Consider the following 26,283-nt stretch of genomic DNA (forward strand, 5'->3'; position numbering starts at 1 on the left):
ACTGTGAAGGGGATGTATGCCATGATACATGACAAATGGAATTATCCTTGGGTCTGAGCCCCATTACATCTCTGAGCTAAGGCTCGTTGTGATATTAACCTCATAACCCCAGCAAGCTATACTAGTATTTTTGTCCATTTCCTAAATCCCTTTTTGCCAGTACACTGCAATAAATTTTTTAATCTGAGATCTTTAGCAGATTGCTATTCTGCTTATAACCTATCTGGCAGAAACACCTTAAGAGAGAAATCTGCCCTGTGCATCCTATTGACATACCTAGGCAGAAACAGCGTGATCAATACGGTTCCAGTGAACTCATTGGCTTGTGTGCACCTGAGCTCAAAACTCAGAACACATCTTACTACAAACGGGTGGTTTACATTTGAAAATTCAGAGGGTGAATGGATGTATCCTTTGGATCTACAGGGCAATGCAAAGTTTTGGACAGTGCATTAAACACTTATTATTGCTGAAAAGGTTTTGGCAGACCTGCCTGCATGTTATGACGACAAATATCAAGGTGATCTGCCATTGTCATAAAACCCCACAGAACAGCACGGGTGAGTGTTAAGTGCACTGAAATGGCTTCTAAACAGCTCAGAGAAACTGTATTTAAGCCACACAGGTACATATTTCTAAGCATTCTGGTGCAAGTTTTGTGCTGTTTTTTTCTAGATCCGTCCTCACTGATCTTAGCTCATTATGTGGGATTCAGAGATCTGGTTCAGCAAAGCACTTAGACAGCCACTTGAATACTTTTGACTTGAAAGTTAAGCCTTTGCATAATTTTGTTGATGAAGGACGGACTTAAGAAAAGTACTTAAGTGCCTGTGAATAGAGATCTCAGCATATAACGCTTTTGATGTGACAAACATATTTCTATTACTGGAAAAATGTGTTAACATATTATCTCTCCCAAGCTATTTAACAATTTCTGTAAGAAATTTAAACATGTTACAGAGAATATTTTCAGACTTTGCAAAAACTCTGAAAGTGATTTTTGGGGCAAAGACCAAAAGGGTAAAAACTTTCCAAACAACCAGCAAACAGATTTAACTTAGCTTTGTAAACATACAGACACATCTCTTAAAGGTCAAAGCTAAGCATAGCCCAAGGGTTTGAGTAGGTTGACAGAATTGCCAAACTGCGAGAGCAGATGCTCTGCCTGTGCAGCCCTGTGCAGACCTGGTGCTGCACGGATTTCAAATTAAGCCAGTAGTCTAAAAGCAAAAACTCTCACTTGAAATTTCCAAGTCCAAATGTACCCATTTCAAAAGCTGTAGCTCCACCTGGGTTTATGTTTGTGGTCTGTTGTACTTTCTTGCTTTTCCGATTAGATTTTTTTTTTCAATACAATGAAATCTTCTCCTTTTTTGTATTGTTGCTCTCAGGAAAAGTGTGTGTTTATTTCTAAGCTGGGGTTGACCTGCAAAAGCTGGCTTCTAGGTGTGTTGATTCAGGTTGTCCTGAAGGTATTATATTTTTAAGCTTAGACAGCTATACAAATATAATTTCCACACTTGGATCCTGATGTAATATCTAGCTCTGACATATACATCCCAGTGATGCACAATAGCCAGATACCTTGCAGGTATCTTAACAAGCAACCATGAAATCTGCCAGCGCAGCCTTATGGCGGCACAAGAGAGTAGGCAGAGAAGCCCCGTGTGCTGAATTTGCGGGGTGAGATGCCAAACCTCCTGTGATTTCCTCTAGCAAAAAGTTGTTTGTGAGGAAGCAGCAGAATACATTCAGTTCAATTAAGCTCAAGATGCCAGAGCCTATTAATTATGCAGTGAGCTGCAGTTTTGCTTTTGTGAGGTGCTGAGCACACTCTCCTCCCAGCTGAACCAAGCAGGCCCAGCATCTCTTTTGATCACATCCATGAGTCACCCAATGTTCACCTTTTTGAGGGCCTTGATTCCAGTGAAAAGCATTCCTATACGCTCCATGCTCACTGACTTCGCCTTAAGCGCTCTCCTTAATGGGATAATCCTGGTCTGATCCATCGCCTGGCTGAACTGGGGCTCTGACTGATAGCTTGCCTTTCTGAAAGTGATAGTTTCTCTGAATGAACTGGATGAAATGTGCCCCGTTTGGATGCTTTCAGAGTATGCATAACACATCTGAGACTTTCAGGGGAAAAACAGGGGAAGTAACGTCTAAATAAAAATGTTGCTAGCAGGACTCAGGGTCAGAGACAATACTTGCTGAAGTCTCTCTAGTGCCTTTTTTATGGCAGACATGACAGCCAATCCTGATCCAGACTTTGCTCACGCTCTGTAGAAAAGAGAAAGTCTGATCATCACATTTTAAAATTTAATAACAAGTGGCTTCCAATCAAGCGTAACAAGCAGCTGCTGCCAACAAGAAAGAGCGTAACGCTAGATGCAGAGTTTCACAACCATTCACATCATGTTCAAACTCTTCACAATAACAATGATGCACTTACAATCACACGCACCACAAGTCTGTACACGGAAACATTTGTGTTGTCTTACAAATGTTTTTTCTTTCTTTCTTTCTTTGTTTCTTTCTTTCTTTTGTTTTGTTTTTAATCTTCTTGAAAGACAAGCAGAGTCTGGTTGGGGCTGACTGTCATGTACCCAAGGTAGTGGTAACGAGCAGACACTGCATCCCACAGTTTGCTGTGGATGATGGTAAACTCCAAAAAAGGCAGTACATCGAAACACAAAATCCTGGGGCACTTTCACACACAGGGCAATCACAGTTATATACACACACCTGCCTGATACTGTAAAACCTCAGCCTGTGTTTTACTGATAAATCGGAATGAAAACAAAACAAAAAAAGCAAACCATAACGGCTCTTCCTTCATCCAACCTCCTTCAAAGTAATTTCTATGAGGAAGCTCTATATCCTGCCAATACATTAGTGCACCAATGAAAGCAAGTGCATCTTAGGTACAATACAAACTTTATTCTGAACCATATCTAGGAAAAAATCCTCCTCATGTTTTTTTTACTGCTACTCATGTCCATTAAAGAGGGAAGAATAAACTGTACCTGGATGAATGCAGAGATGATTTTTTATTCCTTACTTAAATGTTTAGGAATTTAATACCAAGGTACTGCTGGGCTTTCCTCTGGACTGCCTTTTTGGTTGTTGTCGTAGGGTGGGGTTTTTTGTTCAGCTTTGATTCAACTTTAAATGTTTTTCAGAAAATATTTTCGTTCTTTTCAGTGGACCCCAGTTTTGGTGAATAGTGATTTAATTGGGAACCTTAGAACATACACGCCATAAACAAATGTGTTTAGTACACATATCTGTTTGACTTCCCACATGGAGTAAGCTTCACTGCCCTTCCTTGTCAACTCAGTAAAATGTCAGCTGTTTCCAAAATCACCAGCAACAGGGACTTGTGACTGGGTTAAGTTAATGCTTCTAGGGTTGGATTCATTTACAGAAGGATGGGACTCATACCTGCAGAAAAGCCATAAAAAAAAAGGTTTGGTTTTGGTTTTAAACAAAGCATTTGACAAGTGCCAACAAACTTAACAACTCTTCTGAAGAAAGAGCATCTTTTTTTTGTTTGGCAGTTAAAACAGTTTTTCTAGGGTAGCTAAGGCTGTTACTGTTTCCGTTGGGATGGAGCCCAGCATTTTTCTGTTGCCAAACCTCTTATACCAATAAACTCAACTTCAGCACGAAGCACTTCATATCCCTCTTGCGATTATTTTACATTTCAGCTCCAGAAACTCCTGTGTGGCCCTGCCCACTTCCCTTTCTCTCAGATGCTCCCCCTCCTTCCTCCGGCTGCAGCCCTATTCTAGGTTTCACAGGTTCCCCTCCTCTGTCTGCTCCCAGTTGCAGTGGCACATCGTTTTCTTCCTTTCTTCTACTGCTTAGTTTCTGAGATCAGGTTTTACAGTATATGCTGTATTTACAGAGGGTGGAGTTTACCAGCACAGAAGCCCTTGAGCAGACTGTGGGACGTGTGCGATAATGAAGTGTAACCGGTGTACCTTGCTGCATGAGAGCTCCAACTCCAAACCAGAAACTATTTAGTAAAGTAAAATTGTTTTCCACCACATCTGAGTCTGGGTTGCACGGGTGGGGGTTATACCATTCATATGGTGTAAACCTGTGGCAGTTAACAGAAACAGTCTGTAAACATCAAATATAGTACGCACAGTGGCAGCAAACCTACTGAACAACACACAAAGCGAGGAGGTTAATGAAGGAAACACGAAAAAGGAAACCTCAGCTGAAAGGCTGTCCGCGGGACGTCTCGCAGCTGCCTTGTGCAAGCTGTGGAGCAGCGCTGCAATGCAGGGAGCCATTTTCACAGTCCTGAATCTAGCACAGGGCTACTCCCTTACTCCTCCTGCTCTCCGGTTAGTACAGCAAGAGCCTTTCTGCACAACATCCCTACCGGTGCCTCAGTGATAACTATAAACTTCAAGCGTTATCAGTCCTAGAAGTGGACACTGTCTGCAAAACATGCAGTTAGTTTCAGAAAGTGCAGTTACTTAGAAGAGACTTAGCTGAAAGTAAAAATCACTGAAAGGAAAATTGTTCTGTTTTAGGCCAAACCAGGACAAGCCCTCAAGGGTGAGGCCACTGCAACGCCCCACAGCTTCCCTGCCTGCGCTGCTGACAGACAGACATTTGCAGGGGCGGGGGGACAACTGGAAGCCATGTAGCTGCTCCTTGGTAAAGCGTTTAGAAAATAATGAAGGAGTAGCAGCCCTCTAAAGGCAACCGTCTTTAGCTGCCTGCAGTCGAGATGCTCAGTGCTTGAACATGCTCTCCCTGCATGAGGCAGGCAGTGTAAAAAAAAAAGCTGCCGATCATTTGAAGGCGTTTGGGAGCAATTGCAGTGCCTGAAAGGGCCACGTTGTCGGCATTGCGGGGAGAGAATTACACAGAGGATTGCCTCTAACGGAAGAACTCTGCTCTATTCCCCACGCACCATCCTGCAACTGCAAACCGTGCCCCTGCTGCTCTGCACAACGCTTGGCAGGGTTACTTTAAAGACCATTTCTCCCCAAGGTACCTTGCCTGCTGTTGCTTCCCACTGCTGTGTGGCTTCTTGCATACTTTCTCATGAAGTTTATGAATATAGCTTTAATTGACAATGTCACGCCAATACATTTTAATTACTGTTTCAACAATATAATTAAGCATTGAATTTATGCACAGTTGCAAGCAGAGTGCCTTGCTTAGCTGAAGTAATGAACTCTGATAGTAATGAACCCACTAATTGAAACAGTATGTAGCTTAGGATGCCATTAGCTGCACAATATTACTATTAATAGTACGATAGTATTAAAAATCATAACAAAAGACGCAGTTTTCAGGCTCAAGACACAACAGTTCTGCATATACCAGTTAAAAGAAGAGCATCACCAAGTGAGATGTTTCAAATGTGTGCTAGAATAATGGAAGCAACAGTTGTGTAGTAACAATATTGTTCCCAACGCAGTTTGTGCACACATGGGCAAACACATCCTTAACAAGAGAGACAGAATTAGGACCTGTAGGTTGCCTGAGCTGCAAACTACCATAAAGGTGAGGAGGTCCCGTGCTGAGTGTTCACCTACAGGGTACTAGAGCATTGATAGAGGACAGTAAGAAGATGTACAAATAAGTCTGCCTGACCCGGGTGGGAAGCCCAAGATTGAGATCTTGCATCATTTCAGACAACCACCATGTTCAGTAGATTTGGACACAAACATCTCCATCACCGAAAGAGCAAAAAGGCAGGTGCTACAAAGTGGCAATGAAATTCTGGCAGCAAAACTCTTTCTGCCAGACTGAAAAGATTTTTATAGCACCAAGCACATATTTTAGTGTGTTACTAGGGTATCTATTTCTTTTTCACCTTGAAACAAAAGCTGATTTTCTTGTGTTTCTATTGCTGTGCTGAGCTCTAAGAAGAGGCTGGCTTACAGTTCTGCTCTATTTCACTGCTCAGGCTTTCTGTTTTCCTGGCCATTTTCCCCTGTTTTTCTCCCTCTTCGGACCTTCAGCAGTTGCTATGCTGAGGTTTCTGACATAAGTGAAATGCTCAAGGTCACCTAAACACCTTTTTATACAGACTGACTGTGACATTATTCACCACTGGTGGTTACTTCAGCTACCTAGCTCTACCATCAACATCAATAGCACAGCCGATATGGCATTAGCAGTAAAGGCAAATTTTGGCAGAAAATGCCTTGCTCATTCACTGCCAGTGTACTCAAGAAAAGAGCTTTGTCAGTCTGTAACCCTTCGCAGAGATAAAAACTTCAGTGTTTGAGTTTGAAAATTAATATAACAATGACAGGGCTACATATAAGGCTCAAAGACAAATGAGAAATTATTCAGCTGCTGAAAAGTTTGAAGAAATAACAAGAAGATTATCCCAGACTATGAAAATAATTCCAAAATATTTGTCTTCCATGAACTGATGTCAAAATACTGTTAACCATTCAATTTACTATGGCAGTGTTAAAAAGTGGATGCTTCCTGAGGTTCTTAAAACCAATCTAACCCATGTTTGATGAAATACTTTGCAAGTATTACAGAAATCTTGATGTATTTGGAGACAGGAACAGGTCTAGATATAGATTGTAAGAATGGCTTAGCTTGTAGTAAATTAAAATTTATAAAGTCTAAAGTAAGTTAAGATGACATGAACACAGTATTGTGTACTTCACCCTATATAATTGCAATCTAATTAGGCACTGGTTTCAGGCATCAGTTCAAAAAAAGCATTTATGTTAGAAAAAAATTAAAAATTCAGAAAATTACATTAACTATTTTGCTGAACTAGTGGATTCTTTTCCTCTTTTTCTAAAATAGGTGGGCTATGAGAATGACATGCAAACTTGATATATTTAAGTTGTTACAAGTTGGGTTTTGTGCTGTGTATTATGAATGTGTGTGGGTCTATACCTTCAATGACATGTAAGCCTTCTAGATAATTTTAGCCACATTTGACAAATAGGTAGAGGCCTTAGAGGTTATTATGCTCCTGCAAGTGTTGTAAAACATTGCAGTAGTAGCCCCACTAAGAGAGAAGCTGCAGGACGAGCTCACAACTCCTTATGTATGAGTTAATCCACATGGGAAAGATTGCCTGTAAATCCTTCAGCTGCAGGGAAAGCAAACACACAGACAAACAAACTTCAATTGGCGATCAGAGTCCACCACGAGACACAAACCTGTAGGGAAATCAGGCTTCATTAGTTATGCTGCTCCTGGAACTACTGCTTTTTAGAAGGATTTAAGAAACCAAACATAACACAGTTACACAGGGTGAACCTATGGATTTACCCAAAGGCTACACTGTGATTTGGAGCAATATTAAACAGCCAAGAGAGAAAAGCAAACAGGTTTCACAGCTGATGATTTGTGACCACTGTGCATTTCCCTTTGGTTTGCTCCTGGCCATGCGTCTGCGTGTAGGCAGCTCCACGAGCAGCGGACCCTGATGCTTATTTATTCTTGCAAACTTGATGCTGTTATTTTAAAAAATAGAAGTGCCGAGGATAACTCGGGCTTTGTTTTCCCTTCTGCCTGTTCTGAGGTGGAGAGGACTGTGGGATGTTTTTAGTCTTGGCGTACAACTGCAGAAAAGTCAATCTGTCACAGTCGAGCAGATTTAATATTAGTCATGAATGAGATCATGATTTGTGTACAGTAAGAGTTATTATTTATGGTACAGTGAGCCACTGCAAGAGCTTGTGGGAAGTCATGACTAATTGCATACAGTCCCATAGCTGCCAGGAATTGATGAATTCTTTCTTTTACCTAGGGCCAACGCTAATAAGTTAACCCAGACCTCTCCTCCTCTAATTCCCTCCTCCTTCTTCATATTCTCGGCAATTTAAAGGAAAAAGCAAATCCCACAAATTTCTGTACTTTGGTACCGGTACAGAAACATGCAAACAAGCAAAGCATTCACAGAGGTTGTCCACCTGGAACAAGGGTTGTTCAGTAGACCACAGCAAAATGTATCTCTGAGGCCAGTCCCTCTCAGCAGAACTGCTTGTGTGAATAAAGGTTTTGTAGGGCTGTGTCTTTTGATTACAGAGAAAACAGTGAATTGGAGGAAAAGCAGCAACAGCTTCATTTGCCCTGGCTCACACAGAAGTGGAAGTCAGGTAGGATGTGTTATATGATCAGAATTAGTGATTCAGATTACAATTATTTTATTACATTTGAATGAGGTATGTGTATGTATGCGTTGGAATATACACATTATTGCTGACTTCTTGAAGTTGAATGCCATTATTTGCAATAAACCCCACAGCATTTCTATATTACCTTTGCTGTGATGTGAATGTGTGGGATTTCCAATGATACATTACTTCACTTCTTATATTTCACACTATAAATGTTTTCTCGGCCTGTTTTCCCATGTACTTCTTAAACGTGGAATATGTTGTTGCTGTATATGTAAAACAATCCATAACAGAAGTGGGGAAAGGCTTAATTAGGGATCCTCAGCAAAAAGAACCAAAACATGAATCTCTGTGAAGCACTAGTAAAAATATTTATGTTTGAAATTACGAAAAGGAAAAATTAAGGATAGGATGAGATCAAATAAACAGAGTTGGAAATGAAATTCCAAGGCCACTATTTGAAGAAAAGGACAATAACTATTCCAGTTCGGAGTCCAGGTTTATTGAGGAGTATATAAAAAAGAATGCTTCAAATGACCAGTTTCCTCTGACAAGGTTCTAAGTTGATTTTCTTTCATGCTTGGTTTGCTCTTGTTCAAAGCCCTAGAACAACTGACTCCCAAACTGTGGTCCATGGTCTCTGAGGCCATGATAAGTAGCTTGTACCCAGTTTGTGAAACCATATCAGCTGTCCAGAGTTTTTAAGGTAAAGTTCAGTGATAAGGGTATAGAGTGCTCTGCTGGCCCTCTGGAGATGTGACTGTGGTCCACTGGTCCAGAAACTTTCTGGCACACCTGTCTTTGAGAACATTATGAGCTTTGGCCTCATTTGGCAAAGAGGTGTGTACCTGCTTATTTGCTGCTGGTTTTGAATAGGGACTTCAGCGGCAGCCTGCCACTGACAGGCAGGGTGCACCTCAGGACAGCACTGGGAGAGAGCCTTGGGTATACATCACCTTGCAAATTGTCCTCTCAGGTTCTCAGGCACGTCATCTTGTATTTTCAAGGGGAAATGAAAGGAGCTCATTAACATGCTTCAGCAAAAAGATGTTCACATCCTCTTTCTCACCTTTTAACTGTATGTACTATTAGTGGAACAGAGAAGTGCTTACATGCAAGTAATAAAAACTGCTTTTCAACATGCAGTCTGCTGAGGTGTTGTGTACTGACAAAAAAAGGCTGACACATTTCATCGGATATTTCTTTCCGTTCAGCCCTTAAGGAAAGTAAAATCTCATCACATTGCAATATAAAAAAGTGGTAACAGTGTTGATGTGAAAATACCAAGAGACCTTTTAGAATGTTATGTTTTAGGACTGGATAAAACCCTTAGGACAGTACTATACTATATCTATTTTGCAAAGGCCATGCAACACCTATGGGAGGAGAGTTAATTAATGTGGATGCATCTAAAACTATGTCTTCAACTTACCTTGCAATGACAAAGAGGACACAACTGACTCCAAGGCAGGCTAGGAGAACATACATCCAAATATCAGGAGAAAGAGGGTTTAAAAAGGAGAAAACACCAGGGTTTGTCCCATTGGGCTTCCGGTACAAGATACTGATTCCCAACGTCATGAAGGGCTTGGAAAAATCAATTACTTTCTCTCTTACATAGGTAATAGTGAGAGGAGCAACTGCCAGATCAGCTTTCTGAAAACACAAATGGGAAAATACTCATTCTTTTTCATGTTCAGCAAATGCACTACTGTTCCTTCCATTTTTTCCCCGCAAGTGTTAAAAACTAAACCGAATTTGACCATAAATCTGAAGTGTGTGATAAAATATAACATTGCTAGGGTATTATTTGGTACGTGACATTCTGTCTCCTCTTTTTGTGGGTAGAGGGATATCTGTGACTGTCATGGGAGTAGAAGAGGTATGATCAGGGACATGGGGCTCAGTCCTGTGCAACAGCGCAGATTGCGAGCAAGGACTGCCAGAGTGTCTGGGAAGGGACTAGGTCCACAGCTCAGAGGCTGCCGCAGGGCAGAGGTGAGTTGGAAGCTCAGCCTTTGCCAATGGCGTTTGTAGCCAAGGGGTGGGCAGGACCTGTTGCCTCACCGCAGATGGAGGTTTACCCCGACACTCACAAACTGTTGGTTCAGACATACTGACATGACTTCCTACTCTGACAAATGGCAATGAAAACAGACCAGTGGCTCTAAAAAAAGAAAACTAAAGCAAACATTTAATTTGGGCTGGCTTCATATAAAATACCACAGGTGAAAGGAGAATAAAGAGCGAAGGATTCAATCTTACATGATCTATGAGTTCTTTGACCATCCCATTCCACTCTCCTTTGTCATTCTGGGCTCCGTATTTACCATCAGAAACTAGTTTGACCTCATAGATGAAGCCTAAAATATTTGACAGCTCCTTTAGTAAGTCCAGGCAATAACCTTCGAATCTGTCATTTCCATATAAGGGCTTGTCAGACTTCTTGTACATAACATAGGGATCTTCCTATAGAAAAAGACAGTAGACATGTAGCAATAGAAATGAAGTTTGTTTCAGCTTATATCAGTTTCTCTAAATTATGTCAATATTTTATAAATGGATTGTAATTAAATGGAAACCAGTAATTTACCATGTCCATTAAAAGCTGTTTTCTGTGTGTTAACAAATTCACTGAATCAATTAGTGATAAGCATAAGGGCCCTAATTTTCAGTGGAACAGACCATTCATAGCTCCCAGGAGCTTTAATTAAAGTAGTGCTTAGCAGATGCAATATCAGATCCAAGATCTGTACTCTACATTGTCCCACCCTAAGGGACAGGAAGGGACGTTGAAGGAGAGAGAAGCCTAAATAACAGAAAAAAGAGAACCTAAAACTGGATATTCTGTGAGAAACAAATCTTTATTGAAAAAAATCTTCAAATGTATAAAATAGCTGTGAGTTGAGCAGGTATTCACATGAGAGAATGGAGAATAGCACAGGTAGATTGCAAAATACCGTGTTGCTTTTCTTTTTAAAGGATTTTGGATAGAAGATGAGGGCAAGCAGGTTTCTGCAGTTTAACATGGTAAAAGAAGTCTGGCAATAGAAGAGGAGTGTAGAGGGAGCCTTTGAGCTCTTTCCCTCCTCTTGAGGAATTAGGCAGAATAATTGAAAAAAGTGGCATTACTGGCCAGGGAGAAAGCATGAGGCTGAACAACTTGTGAATACCCAGTTGCATATTTTCCATTTATCATAGTAGGGGCATACCTCAATCTGTCTATCCACTGTTTGCTACTTTCTTTCATTCCTCTTCATGTCATTTTCAGTAAGAAGGAAGGATGTATAAGCACTGACTACAAAGCTGAGTATATGTGTGTGCTAATTCTTCTGGGGAAAAAAGTGTACAGGGTTTGTCTCTGAAATATTAAAGTAAGCTAAGAGTCTTTCATTGGCAGTGGGGTATTTTTGAATCAGTTTTGTTGGTAGATGAATGTGTATGTTGATTCTGAGTCTAAATCAAAAAATTTGCTTGAAAACAGGCTAGTTTAACAAAACATTGTTTAGTGTGATGCAAAACAGCCATGGAGTGCAGGGCAAAGGTGGCAAAGGCGGCTGCAGAGAGCCCCGTAACCCACCGTCAGCAATGCCTGCATCCTACAGTGCGGCAGTGTCACGGTTTAAAGCTGGGCCGGCTAATAAACCTGTGGCAGATGCTCTCTGTTAACCCTCCCCCCGCCCCCCACCCGAAGGGAAAGGGAAAAGGGAGAGAGACTTATGGGTTGGAAAGTTAAAACAGTTTTAATAAACTATAATAATGAAAAAGAGTATAATAATAGAAATAATCAAATATATACAAAACCAAGATCGAGAGCTTGGAAATCCTCCTCAGGCAGAGTTGCTCCCCCAGCACGGGCAGAGGGGAAAATGCAGTAGCTCCCCTGCCATCACACCTGCAGTCTTTTAACTGGAGAACTGGCAAAGCTGGTACCAATCAGTGGGAGACAGGAGGGCCCGTCCCTCCTGGGCCCCACCTCCAGGAGGGTTAGTGATAAATAGGAAAGTGAGAATGACGTGTATGGGATGGAATATCTTGTTGGTCAATCTTTGGCCACCTGCCCTGTCTGCTCCTCCCTGCAGGTGCGACCCCCCTTCGGCTCTTCACTCATAAGCAGTGAGGAATTTAGCAGTGACCTTGGTTTCTCTAAGACTAATTGGCCTGGTTTGGGCCAAACCAGGACAGGCGGGTGGTGTCACCTCCGCCCAGCGAGACTTACCAAAATGGTGGTGACAATAAGCGTCCGGTTAGCCAAGGAATCGGTGATGTTGGTCGATCGGTCCTTGTTGCTGTCTGTCATGTTAAGGCCACTGTATGAGTTCCAAACCCCAATCTGCACAGAAGAGAGTGAGTGAGCAGCTGCCTGGCTGCAGCGAGCTGAAACATGTCCCTTAATGCTCACCACCTAGGAAGAGTGCACTGGCTCTAGTCACCACAGAAAGAGACACCAGCACTATGAAACACTAGAGAAGAGAAACGGCTGTAGATCTGAATAAGGCAGCAACATCAAATGGCTGATTTAGAAAACACAGGGAACATACTGCCCTTTCAAAAGCAGGTGGAAATGAATAAGCTGTAAGAGTATACGGCATTTCAATACAGTGGTATATGAGCCAATTTGCTACAAAAGTGGAATATGTTGACTTCGTTTCCTGCTAAAAAATGTCAAATGTCTATTTTTATGATTGTTTTTTAAATTTTTGTAAATGGTAGAGTTGAAACATATGGCAAGACCTCTCTCTTCCAATACAAAAGATTAAAAGCTTGAATAAATATGTTGAAGCAGATTGATGGATGCACTGGTCTTTTGCTTCCACTGTGCCTTCAGCAGGTTTAGCAAAGATTATTCTGTCATTTCTTGACTACTATACATGACAGAGCTAGCAAGACGATACCATTTCACCCACTGATCAGTATTTGCTCAGTAAATATAAGTGGCCAAAGACAAATTCCTTTCTAGCCCCAGAGGCAGTGAAGAATTCCAGTACTTAATACCCCATCCAAAGCCTCAAGGGAAAGATTTTCATTATTTCAGTGGATTTGGATCTATACCTTGTGAGGGCAGAAATTATAACCATGTTGATTTATTCAGGTAAATATTTACTTAACATAAATGCAGTCTGAAAGCATCTTCAGGGGTTTTTTTTTGCCTTTGGATTTACATACACAGTGTGGCTGAGGGCTGATGTAAGAAAACTCCAGGCAAGGGGCTGGCTCAGTGAGTTAGGTTTGTATTGGACGTTTGTGGAGAGCACCAGATGGATGGCTTGGGGGACTGACATCGGCCATCCACAGAGCCATTCGCATCGCTGCACCGCTCTGCCGGCATGTTTCAGCTCTACCCTGGAGGGATCCGCTCTCAGATCCTCCCTGCCGGGATGGCCAGTGAAGCTGCCAAGTAAGTCTAAGGCAAAACCCAATGACTTCTCCTGTGTCCTGAAGGTCTCTATCTGCCGTCAGATGCTCAGTCATTTCAGACCCAGACTGGACACTTTTTCTTTGGCTGTTAACTGAGGCAGACATGGTGTCGCCTTTGTACCAAACCCAGCACATTAGTTTGTGTCTGCTGAGTGTGGATTTGAGGTAATAACTGTATAATTTCAAACAAACTTTGGGTTTGTGTCTCTGGGTGATGTTGCTTTTGCCTTCCATAAACTTTTTTTCCAAGGTATGCTTAATAGGAATAGTCATGCCATTTTTTTAAAACTATTTTTCCAAGTATTTATCTGTCATTCCCTTTGTTTCCAAAACTAGATCAGGTTGGGAAACTGATCTGGAAAGTACACACGAAATAAAATGTTGGATACTACGATAGCCTGTGCCAAGAATATAGTAAATAACCTGTGTCCTTGAATTTGCACCAAGGTGGCTGAGTTAATCAAAAAGCCATTCTGCTCATTGTTACTGACTTGATATGCTTTTATTGGCTGGCAGCAGGGAAGAGGAGAAACAACCATGAGGAACATGGAGCAACACAGTCACAGTGCATACAAGATACACCAGGGGACCACTCTACGTCTGGATAAAAGAATGACACTGCAGGTCAACCTTGATTAGAGCGATGGAGGAGGTCGGAGGGGCACTGGAAGAATGAGGCCAAGGTAATACATTACTGTGGTGAATCCGGGGGATTTATTGCAGTTTAGTGACAAGTTTGAGAGGTGTCATATGCCCTTCTCAGCAAGCCTGTGCTCTGAACCAATTGTAATGTGGTTTAAATCAATTCAGCGTAGCACGAAATGCCTAGAGTCAAAAGCGAGTTTCATTCAATAGCATTCTGCATGTCAGGTAGGATGATCTATTCACCAGTAATGAGGGGAAATGGAGGCCTTTGTGCCTTAGCCTGACTCACTGAAGATTAAAACAAGGTTATTCAGTATGTCCTTTATAAGAACATGAAAAGGGTGCTATAGGATGTTTTGCAGTGGTCTACCCTGTAGCGTTAAAATCCCTCCCAAATCAACACAATAACAAAGCCTTTTTTAACTGTGTATGTGGGAGGGATGGGAAATAATAAGATCTGTGTGAAATACACACATAATATAATTCTAAGTTTTCTAAGAAATTTTTATGTTGTGACTCCAAAACACTAAATGGGGTGAATGCAGAATGTTATCTTCTCCTTACAGAATGGCAACTGTGGGTTGTACCTCCAGTGGGGAGCAGCGCATAGAGCTGGTCCCTGACTCCCACTTCAGTGCCTTTTCCACCAGACAGAGGCACCTCATGTTAAAAGAGGGCTGAGATTCCTGGGGTAATTTAGATCTTTTATAAACAAGCATAGTTCCAGTTTCCATACGTTAGTGAATGACAGTACCCACTCAATCATCTATATTATTTTCTGTAAGGAGCTAATAACACACTTGTCAAAATTTTTAGTCAACAATGCTCAAACATTGCCTGCACAGTACGCATTTTGTGAGAGGCAAAAAAAGCCCCAACCCTGCACATTAAAGCAGTCCTTGCTGCTCATGTCAATACACATTTGAAATGGTGTAAATTTACCACTGATGGTGAATCTTAGGTGAATCAGGAAGGATAACAGCTGAGAAAAGGACTGCTTTTGCTTGCAGCCAGGAGCTTCTACTCAAAGAGGGGAAAGGCACAGCTCCCAAGAAATAAAATAATAACTAAAAAAAAGATTTTGGTGAAAAACCTGAATCCTGCCAAGACCTTTTTACTATTTGGAATTAACTGTGTCTCAAGTTGGGATGAAACTTATTCTACCAGAAAAATTCATACTCTCAGATAGACTGTTGTCTCTAAACTGCAATATGAGCGTCACTGGCAAAACCCAAAGGATGAGTCTGAAGACCCAGCCCAAAGGTTTTTTGCATCACCTGTCTGTGTACAAACCTTCTTCCACACTTTATATAAATGACTAGAAACCTCGCCAGCAGCCTTGGTACAGAGAAAAATAAACACAGTGCTTCATTAAAAATGAAAAGAGAACCCGTCTGAAGAGCTGTGTGGGAGAAATTACATTTAAAGTCTTAATTAACCCATCAGCAATTATCATTCTGAGTCAAGCCAGTGTATGCAGAGCAAGGGACAATGCTGTCTGCAACTGACATGACCTGTGTTAGGGATTTTTGGGCAGCCACAGCAGCCATCTCCTAGGCAGTGGTGGAGGGAGCCTGTGGTGCCTGTCAGGAACCCATGTTTGCTGCTGAGGGCAAGGGCAAGGCCATCCTGCCTCCCTCCTGGACCCCCCAAGTCCCCCTTGGTCTCCAGCATGGGCCCTGGCTGGCGGTGGTGGGATTTGGACGCCAGCATCAGCACCGTCCAGCTAGCATGAAACAAGACCAAAAGCATCCATGGCTTTGGGCTCCTTCGTATTGTCTCTGCAAGTCAAGGAGCTATCCTGCCTTACACCTCTGCATCTTCAGGAGAATTTATAAGTGGTAAAGAAAACAAGATCTTTTGACATGGATTTTTTTCAGAGATGTGCTTCCCTGAGCGTCCTGAAGGAACGTGAACTTTATTTGTCTATTGTTTGAACGCAGAACCAGTTTCTGAAATTGTATCATGCAGAACTTTCTGCTTTCAAACAAAGATGCTAGAACTCACTCACCTATAGTATCACCATTTCAGCATAATTTATGATAAGCCGTTAGGGATGTGAGGGAAAAAGAACTTATCTAATCTCAAAAACATGAAGACTTTTTAATATCTCCAACTCTTGTTGAGGTTATTACTCAAGCATCTTCTTTCCTCTCTCCCTCATGTCACATTTATTAAAAGCAGTACACGTAAGATAAGTCTAGGTTTTACCTATATATATGAATTTACCACACCAAGTGGTAAGAACCAGGAGCTGAAGATAATGTGCACTTAAAATAATTATTTCCATTCAGATAATTATTGCCAGTCCCAAATTCCTATCCCATACCTCGAAATGCAAGGTACGCATTGTAAAATAATAAAACTATCTTAGTAGCTCTGTTTTGACTTTGACTTAAATAATCTTGAGAATAGTGGATTTTACCCCAAGCGCAGGAGGTTCAAGCTGAGGAGAATGAACTTCCCTGTGCCCCTGTCAAATTAGCCTTTTGTCACTGTTTTACAAAAGATCTGGTTACCTTTTCTGTTCCTTCCTCCTTGAGGCTAATAATGTCCAAATCAAAATCCTTCCGTAAGCCGTCGGTTTTGTTGAAGGTTATGCGCCCTGTCAGGCCATCCCACCGTGCCTGTGTGAACACAAAAACACTCTTCCCTGTAACAATTAGTAGGAACAAATATTGCATTTTAAATTAACTGTATAATTGAATCACTTCCAAATAGTTTTTAAACATATGTGGCTTTGTTACGTGGATAAAAACCAGTTTCTTCAACTTTGTTGTTATCTAGTTTCTCTTCAATATGTTTTGTATTTTACAGTCAGGAACAAGTTTGTGACAGTTTGTATGTATTGATTTACATATGTCTAGTACTGTATACACTGAAGAGAAAGAAAGAGTAAAATATGTATTACACGTGCCCAAATACAGGACAGTTTTGCATTGCATGAGAATTCACTAAGAAATGAAACGAGGAGTCTGCTTTGTCCAAGCTTTGGGTCTGAACCTCAGAGTACAACGGTCTAAATCCACTAGCCTCGCTGGAATGATCCTCTTTGCCCCAGCCCAGGACCTTTTAAGTACTCCATGATGAATGGGTAACAAATGGCAATCAGTGCTGAATGGAAGTCCCCAGAAGGTCCTTAATGAGCAAAGGTAGCTAACCATCCCAAATCAGCAAAGCTTTCTCAACACTTCAGTTGTGCATTTCCTAGTCTCGTGTGATAGATACTCCCTCTGCTACTCAGGGTGCCCAAATTCAGATTTTTCCAGGAAGAGGTAAATGAACAAAGGTCTTCCGTCATTCTTGCTTGATTTCTTGGACAGGTTGTGGTTAAATGTCCCCCACCAGCATTGGACTCCTAATGCCTAGGGACACAGTTTAGTGGTGGACTTGGCAGTGCTAGGTTAACGGTTGGAAATGATGATCTTAAAGGTCTTTTCCAATCAAAATGATTCTATGATTCTATGACTTTGCTGAATTGTTTCACTAATCCTTACTCAGTTTGCATCCCCAAGGAAAAAGACACAAGTTCCCAAGTAAGCAGAGGAGGTGTATCATTCCTAATAGGAGCGCTGCCACTGCCTATGCTCACAGGTGTTGATGATGATGGCTCTAAAAGCAGGCTTTCAGTAAAAATTCGCCCAGTCACAAAGACCTAATAAAAGCTTTGCCATGTAAGGTACACACAAGTCTTACATACGTGTTTGAAGTACAGCATACAAGTCACATATGATCAATTTTGGGCCAGGCAGCATTTTACTGTACTGTCATAATTAAGTGAAATCACATGTTCCTTATTTTAAACATTAGCATCAGGAGTAAGTTAAACTGGTGGACTTTGTACATCAGTCTGTACAGCCATAATGATTCCCTGTGCTGTGGAATGCTTCTTCAGTGCAGCAGGATCAATTTCCAGAACCAACTTTCTCCGCAAGTTAAGTTTTCTGTATCTTGTAAGCCTCTCAGCAAACTCACTTTCTTTTAAATGAGATCTGTCTCTCATATAGCCCCCATTTTGTCCCCAAAGCTGAAGCTTGTCTACAAAAGAAAGTATTTGATGGATTTCAAACTGCAGATGATTTTTATAATCTATTTTTGGGAACTCCCACATTAGATTAAATTCTTCCAAGATACAGGAAAGACTGATGATAAATGATGGCATAGTTTCTTCATGTGTGTCAGGCATATAATTCTTAAATTACGAGCTTTTCTACTGTGCACTTTTATTTGCTTCATTTAATTTGTTGTAGACGGATGATGTAAGGAATGCTGCATCAAAAATCAGCAGGCATACAGAATGGTGTCACTCCTCCCTGTTAAATCTCAATTCTAGCTCTGAATCTGCAGGGTTTATCTCAGATGCTGGGGTGTTATCAACATATGTCTTAGACAAATCTGGTGCATCTAGAATTTTGTGGAAACACACCTGCATTTTGAAGCATGCTTAAGTAAAATAAGAATGGAAAAGCACAAATGCAACAAATTTGCTATGAGACTTTCCACCTTAATGAGGCGGGAACATACGAAATTCTCAGCTGTAAACAGTGAAACACTTGTGGGTTTGTATGCTGATATAATTAAGATAGCAGGAGGGGACATATATGAATGCATTTCATTATATAATATCTCTTTTCCAGTCTGTCTTTTTATTACTCTTACATGACCCCCATTTCTTATTCGTAAAGATGGAACATTTTTAAAAACATGATCTTTAGAGATCAATTCCTCCTGAGAGGGCAATGTGCTTATGTGAAATGCTCACATTTATTGATTATATATCAGATGCTCAGCTTCTCTGCTAACGTGATATGATCTTGAATAAAGGAACGAATACGTTATTTTTGGAAATGGTATCAGGAGCCTACATCTCCATTCTTGTAAAAAAAGATTTATATGGTGAAATGCTAGCTCACTTTTGAAAATAGGCATTGGTGCTGCTCCCTCCACACTAAAAAAAAGGGAAGGAAAAGATGTTACAAGCTGCATAGGTGCATGCTTAAATTTCGAGGTAGCAGAGAAGTGCATATAGCCTTTGTCTAACAAGTCCCTTAAGACCATCAAATAATGACCCAAATGTGACTTAAATTATAAACAGGAGTCAGGGAGTGTTTCTTAGAAGAGTTTAACTTAAATGTTGAAGGGGTTTTTCAGACCCTAATTGTGAAGCACACACTTCAAATACCATTTGAATTCTAAATTTAATTTCTGATTTTTATTTTATTTATTTTATTTATTCTAGATGAAAATAAAACATTTGTGTTTGAGTCCAGTGAGCTTAATTTTATTTCTGACTTCAAGACAGTTGTGGCATCTGTGTGTGCAGCGTGTCTAGACAGACAGGTGATGTTTCTTTTGTGATCAGAAACAAAAGTCTTCCTTAAGAAACAAAGGGGATGAGCTAGAAACCTATGATCCATCTCAGGCTTTCTGAAGTGTATGGTAAAACTTCCACGCTTTTAATACGATTTGAGTCCTAATGCACAACTGCCTTCTGCATGCAAAGACAGTGAAATGTATCATTGCTCCGAAATCATAGCTGTACACCACTGACTCTAGATGCCTGTCAGGTAAATCAAGGATGCAAGCACCTACTAGGCGCCGTGTTCAGGCAAACAGAATAGGCAGCAGTTGCACAGTTCTTCAATGCAATTAACGAACAGAAATGAAGCAGAACTTTCTCAATAGTCAGAAATCGCACGACTGTTTAACACAGCAATGAGATTTCATGCTTTTATATGCAAGATTTATAGCAATTTTAATGTTTCTAGTGACACTCTGTGTTAAATGTTACAGGATATAATAAAAGTTGAATCAGAACCTAACCATGTAATTCATCAAAAGAAATTGCTTTTTTGCACCGTGTCCTTGCTTTAATATTAGAGGAACTAAGGGCACAATTTGAAACTCTTAGGGACAGAATATATTTTCAGTATTGTTTGTGTATTTTTGAGTAGAGCTTGCAGCTTAATTAAAAGATGTGATTTTCAGTGGCTTCTGCTTGTAACGTCCTTTGCTTGTCTTAGATCTCATTTATGCAAGGTTGCAGGCTGCCTCTGTCAACGGAACTGTGAGGAAATGCTGTTCTTTCGGGAGTTTGGTTTGCATCAGTAGGGCAATGCAGTGCTCATCTGAGGTTCAAATTAAGGTCTCAGATTCGCCAATACTGTGTGTTTTATCAGATAATTATTATTCCTATTTCTAAGTTGCAAACATTTGAAAACTTCCTCCTGTTTATTAAACAAAATGGGGAATTAACTCAATATGTTGGTTTCAACTGGTAGCTGAGAACCAAACAGGACAGGACTAGCAGCTACTCAGATCCTTTCTTACTAAGCATTGGAAATGTAGTAGATAGAACAGATTACAGATAAGTCTTCAGTCATCTCTGAAGGCTGTCAGGTACCCAACATGGCAAAAATATCCAAAGCAACCTAATTAAAACTGTGAAACTTTCTATTTTTACTACTTTAAAAAACGAAGATTGTGGGTGAACTGCAATCTAAATCTGAGGTTAAATATTCAAATTGCAATATTAGTTTCCATATAAATATATTGATGGAAAATTGTAACAACTGGAAAATGAAGCTGACTCAGCTTCTAAGAGCACACACTCCAGAATTTTGCTATCAATTCACACAACCATCTTTATATCTGTTTCCACTTCATCATCTTGAATCAATTACTATAGCAGCCTTAGTTTCAGTCAAAGCCAATCAACAGTTCAATCCCAGAATCAATTAGTTCAGTTGCTACCAGACTTACTAAGGTAAAACAAAAGGTACATTTCATATTCTGTTTCTCTTGCCTCTACCAGACCTCACTTATATTTCCAGATTTGTATTAGCAAGATACAACTGGATCGAGAAATCATAATGCACAGTGTGTATAACACATTGACTGAGTAAATATTCAGCTTTATGGTATAGCCTCAATAGGATATAGCCAACTTTGTAGATACTGTATTGCACTACTACACACAAAAGTCAATCTTTCTCAGACAAATTGACTGGATTTTCATTATGTATTGTTTTTTTCTTACTCAATATAAGTTTATCCAAAAATTTTATTTAACCGTTTATCTGCCTATGGTGTATTTTCTCTTTCCGAGTCCATTGTTGGAGTGACAGATAGTGGATAGTTGTGTTTCAGGTTAGAAAACTTTAAGTTTTTCAAGGTCCTTTTTAAAGTGTCCAAAGTGCCCTGGCAATTAAAAAATGCATAAGCATAATCTTATTTTAACTTTTTAAACTATTATGTTTAATAATGTTTCATAATGTGCAGACATTTCCACTCTTCTATTGGTATTCCACTCATTCTAATAACCTGTGAAATAAAACAGTTTTTCTGAACCTGTTCTTTAGACCTCTTCTTGTAATTAATCAAGCAACCTCTTTAGAGTTTCAAAGTCAAGCTTTAACCTTTTCTTGTTTCCACTATTCAAAAAATAAGACCCCCCTTTTTGAATGTATGTATGTCCGGAGCTAATGTTAGAAGAAAACACCTGAGACACAAATATGCACCCCCAAATGCAAATAAAACTTGACTATATCACTTACAAAATATGTGTACATATTGAATCTACTTTAAATGGTATAAGGAAAAGTTGTCATAACTCTTAACAAATTTTTAAAATATATAGACAAAAGGAGGTGATAAAACTTCTGAGTGAAAAGCCAGGAAGAAAAGCTATTTTAGCACAGTATTGTGGCAGAAAATGAACTGTTCTGTTCAGCTCCAAAACCCTGCACAATACCAGGTTCAAGCCTGACTTTGTGCAAGATATTCAGACACTTTTCATCTGCCACTGAAGCTTGAATTATTGTTTAATATGAAAGTATCATAAATTGATTATAAAGAACATCTTATGTTAAGACTGTTCTTGGATATAAGTGCAATGCTAAATGACAGTCTTCATTCAAAAGCCTTACAAATACATCTGGGCACACAAAAAGGCCCTACTGCAATGGACTTGAGAAATTCCCAAAGTAGGCAACGGGCCATATTTAGTTATGTATTTTGTAAAATAGTCTCTGTGGTTTTTTTTTTTATTTCTCTCTCTCTTTTTTCTTTTTTTCTTTCTCTTGCTTTTTATGTGTTATTTGAACATTTTGAAACTATCCTAAAGACATGCAATCAGCAGAGTTTTTCTACAGATTTAATGGGAGCTTGGAACAGAAATTGGTTAGCTGGACTCTTCAATATAGGAGAAGTACATTCAGAAGCTAGACTGAAGTCTAATCGAAGATAAGGATATTTTCCTGTCTACTCAGTTTTGTCAATGAGATTATCCTGACCTTTGGTAGACTGCTTTCCCAAGCATGTTAAAAGTAACCTACAAAGGGAAGTAATTGGACTGATCTCTTTTTTTTTTTTTTTTTAAATGATGGCTATATAGGCCAAGTATATTTGTATTTTTAATTCTTGGTGTTATAAACGGCTTATTTACTATCAGAAGTTACTAGGTAAAACCGAACATCAGTTATTGATTTAATGTATGTTTCTAATTAACCAGAGTTGTGAATTAAAAGGTATTAACTTACACCACCGTCATGTCATTGCTTTTCTTTCTCTTTTTAATGATGAATGAAACAATAGAAAAAAATTATTGGCAATCATCTGACCTGGAGTTAGTATTCAACTCCCCAAATTATTTTTGCTCATTTACCATTGCACAGTGGCAGAGATATGTTAACATCATAGTCTTTTTGGACCTATATATCCTCTGAAATGAATGCATTATGTGTTTGGACTGAGATTAGGAAATTCATTCTGCTTCTGTTCCAATGAGCAACTTGAAAGGAAACCAAAGTCTCTCTTCATCCGGAAGAGAGACTTTACATCATAATTTCCTGTAGTCACCATCTCACTAGAATGTTTTACTTCAGCTAAGTAAACCTAGAAATTAACCTAAATTAGCAACCCAGAGTGAATGACAGCTAAGCAACTTCCGCAAGTGCTAGTGTCTCCATGGCACTTCAGGTATGGCATCCTTCAGCTTTTAAGAAAAGGTGGCAGATGAGTACATATGGGAATCTCAAATGGCATATCAGTTGTACCAGAGTGACAGACTTATTCTGTTTAGTCAGCGTTACCTGCTTATAAAGAAGGTGAACACCTACTTTAGTTTTGAACTAATAATCCAAAATTTCTGATGAGGGCTGTGGTGCTGACATCCAAATGTAGAGGTGGGTGATGATGTCTCCTCCGTTGGGTCTCAGACTTATTAACAGAGCAGAACTCTGATGTTTACATAATTATTGACAATTATTAATGAACATATACAGAGGATATCGATTGTGTTGGTTGATGGCAAGGGACGAGACAGCGAGTGAGCTATTTTTCTCATTTTTTTCCCCCCACTCCAAACTTTCGCTTCTTAGCTACAAAATCAGATATCTGAAAAATTTATAAAACATAGGCATACCTAAACCTACTATGGCCACATGCTCAGAATACCACAGATCACTTTTCTGCAACAAAATATTCCAACACCGTAAATAACAATACCACTATATACTAACCAAAATGGTAATGATCAAGGAAAAGTTCACTTTAATTTTCCTTTGGTTTTCTTTCCTTTTGGAAGAGAAAGCTCCTGCTTTATTAGAATTGCAAAGACAGTTGATAGACTTAAGTGATAGTGATATTGCTTCTAGTTACAGAGGAAATCATAATGTGCTCTGAGCCATACATCAATTTATCAGCTCTTACAATTAATCCTCTTATTAAAAGAGATCCTTAAGGATTATGGAATACAGTGAGTTAGTGTATGACTTTTCCATTATCCTAGTCCAAATCTAGCATAACAGATGTAAAAAAAAGAATTTCAGCATTCACCATTACAGGGTTTTACCTACCCTACTGAAAATCATGATGCTTCATAGTCTTTTTACTCAGAAGAGGTCCAGGACTGGAACAGTCACAGGCTTTTACTAAGCAGCAATGGAAAGGAAAAGAGGAGGTGAGGGGGAGGCTTGTTCTTAAGAAAGGGTTTAGGCAGCTGTTATAAGATTGAGCACACCCGTGCCTTGAAACAAGAGAGACACATGGTGGGTAAATAGAGAAGGAGGATGTCTTGGGAAAAGTCACAAGCTGTTCCGTGAACTGCTCAAGAGCGCTCATTTCCAGAGCAGTGGTTGAGCTTAATGACATTCAGGGGTAGTCATATGAAAGGTTTGTGGTGTGACAAATTTGACAAATGAACCCTGGCTGCTTGAGGATGATGGCTTAGGTGGACTCATTACAGAGTATATGTTTGAAAAGCCTTAGAGTACCTTTAAAGCTTACACCTATCAGATTGCTTTATATCAATACCAGAGATGAGGGAGTGGGTGTGAAGAATCGGAAGGGAAGGTCAAACTTTGCCAGTTATTCTTCCTAGTTAGAGCAGAGTCTGTCTTACCATGCATGAACATGACTGTCACTGAAGTGTCTGGGTGGGATTACTGTTGACTATGAACTTGGAAACCGTAACTTTACACTACTGTGCTAATGGGGATCGGGATCCCATTGTAACAGACACCGCTTGTACAGGGGAGACAGTACGTAGAGAAATCCTGTTCTGCACACCTAACAGACTAAATACGCTAACTAGACAAAAGCTATCATCCGTCTTTTACAGAGGGGAATCACAGCATTTCCAGTTACAGGACTTCTTCACCTAGATTTTTAGGTCCTGCTGCTTTTGTTTTGGAGTGATGTGATAGCTACAAGCATGGACAGTGAACAGCCTGATCATGTCAGCATGTTGGAAGCACCTACCTAGCAATGACCAGTTTTGCCTTATCAGGTAATCACGGCACAGGTTTTGGATCTGTCCTGAAGTGATTTGCTCATGGTTGCACAGAGTCTATGGCACAGACAGGAACCAGAGCCAAATCTCTGGCATTCCCACCCATCATCTTGAGTAGGAAATGTTCTCCTAACTGAGCTGTTATCTTATTACAGTGGCACTGACCCATTGAAAAACAGGGATGACATGGAAGCTGGAGGGGGCTTTGTGTGGTGCAAAGCACTGTGTCATTTCCACCTAAGATAACGGGACCCAAGTGCTGGCAAATCTGTGAATGAGTGAGTAGGAGGTTGTGTGGTTGAAGAACAGATTGTTTCAATGAGAGTAAACTGCTCCAAAACCTAAATCATCTGCCTTTAACAGTTATCTCGTAAGCTCTTTGGAGCAAAGACTGTGCACAATGAATGGCTCAATGGTGATATGATCAGGGCTCCTGGAAGCTTTTCCAGTACAAATAAGTATCATACAGTTTAGGCCATGCACTAACACTTAAATCGAAATATTAGTGTGGAGTAAATGATGAGAACTCTTAGTAGGCCAGGACATACAAAATATGTTCTGAAAAAAGGTTTCATGTAGCGAATATCAAAATATCCTCTACAGATTCAGACAAAATAATTTTATAGCAATTCTTGCTCATTTTTTATAAAAAATCTGCTTTCCGGGTAATATTTTAAAAAATAAAAACGTAATGGAAGAAAATATATGTAATCTTTTTGTAAGATTTCTTGTTTTGATTTTAGATTTCAAAGTATCAGAACCTTGCAGATGATAATTTTTTATCAATTCAATGTGTATTTATTCCTAGTATGCAAGTTTTAGACCATTATTTTGCAATATCGAGTTATCTGGTGAGAGAAGTCCTACCAAAGTAAATAACTGATTTTCTTTGAATTAACTAAATATTGCAGCATCAGAGCCCAGAGAATAACTGCAGCCAGTATCTCTAGATGCTGTAACTGACTCAACACTAAAACACAATGACAAAGACGCAGCAGAAGAGATGCTATTTTACGTTTTGGAGCTGAAATATTGTCATCTTTCCCCAGCCACGTGTATAGAGGTTTCTGTGTAGCAGAAAGACTGGGTGACTGACACACAGATCCTTCCTCAGACAGCAGGGGAGATGGTGAGTTCTTTAGTCTTCCGACATCCACAGTCTTGTACTGCTCACTTCTTTTGTTGTCCCACTCTGTAGATTTTTAGTCCCATGAAAATACTCTTACATACTGACTTCGGTAGTAATAAAAGACCATGAAACAAATGAAATGTTCTGTTCTCTTACAAGATTTT

General features: G+C 39.9%; 1 protein-coding gene across 1 annotated transcript in view; it reads right to left on the minus strand.

The window, feature by feature from the left end:
- GRIK1 (glutamate ionotropic receptor kainate type subunit 1) overlaps positions 1–26,283 on the minus strand; it is a 179,415-nt gene that overhangs the window by 22,021 nt on the left and 131,111 nt on the right. Inside the window, exons 8-13 of the mRNA XM_068418307.1 lie at positions 16,718–16,825; positions 15,492–15,536; positions 12,355–12,468; positions 10,401–10,604; positions 9,568–9,791; positions 3,987–4,105 (exon numbers count right to left, since the gene is read on the minus strand). Coding sequence (XP_068274408.1) covers positions 3,987–4,105; positions 9,568–9,791; positions 10,401–10,604; positions 12,355–12,468; positions 15,492–15,536; positions 16,718–16,825 — 814 coding nt within the window. The remainder of the gene's footprint in view (positions 1–3,986; positions 4,106–9,567; positions 9,792–10,400; positions 10,605–12,354; positions 12,469–15,491; positions 15,537–16,717; positions 16,826–26,283) is intronic.

This window comes from Nyctibius grandis, chromosome 2 (genome assembly GCF_013368605.1).
Source record: "Nyctibius grandis isolate bNycGra1 chromosome 2, bNycGra1.pri, whole genome shotgun sequence".
NCBI classification, from domain to species: Eukaryota; Metazoa; Chordata; class Aves; order Nyctibiiformes; family Nyctibiidae; genus Nyctibius; species Nyctibius grandis.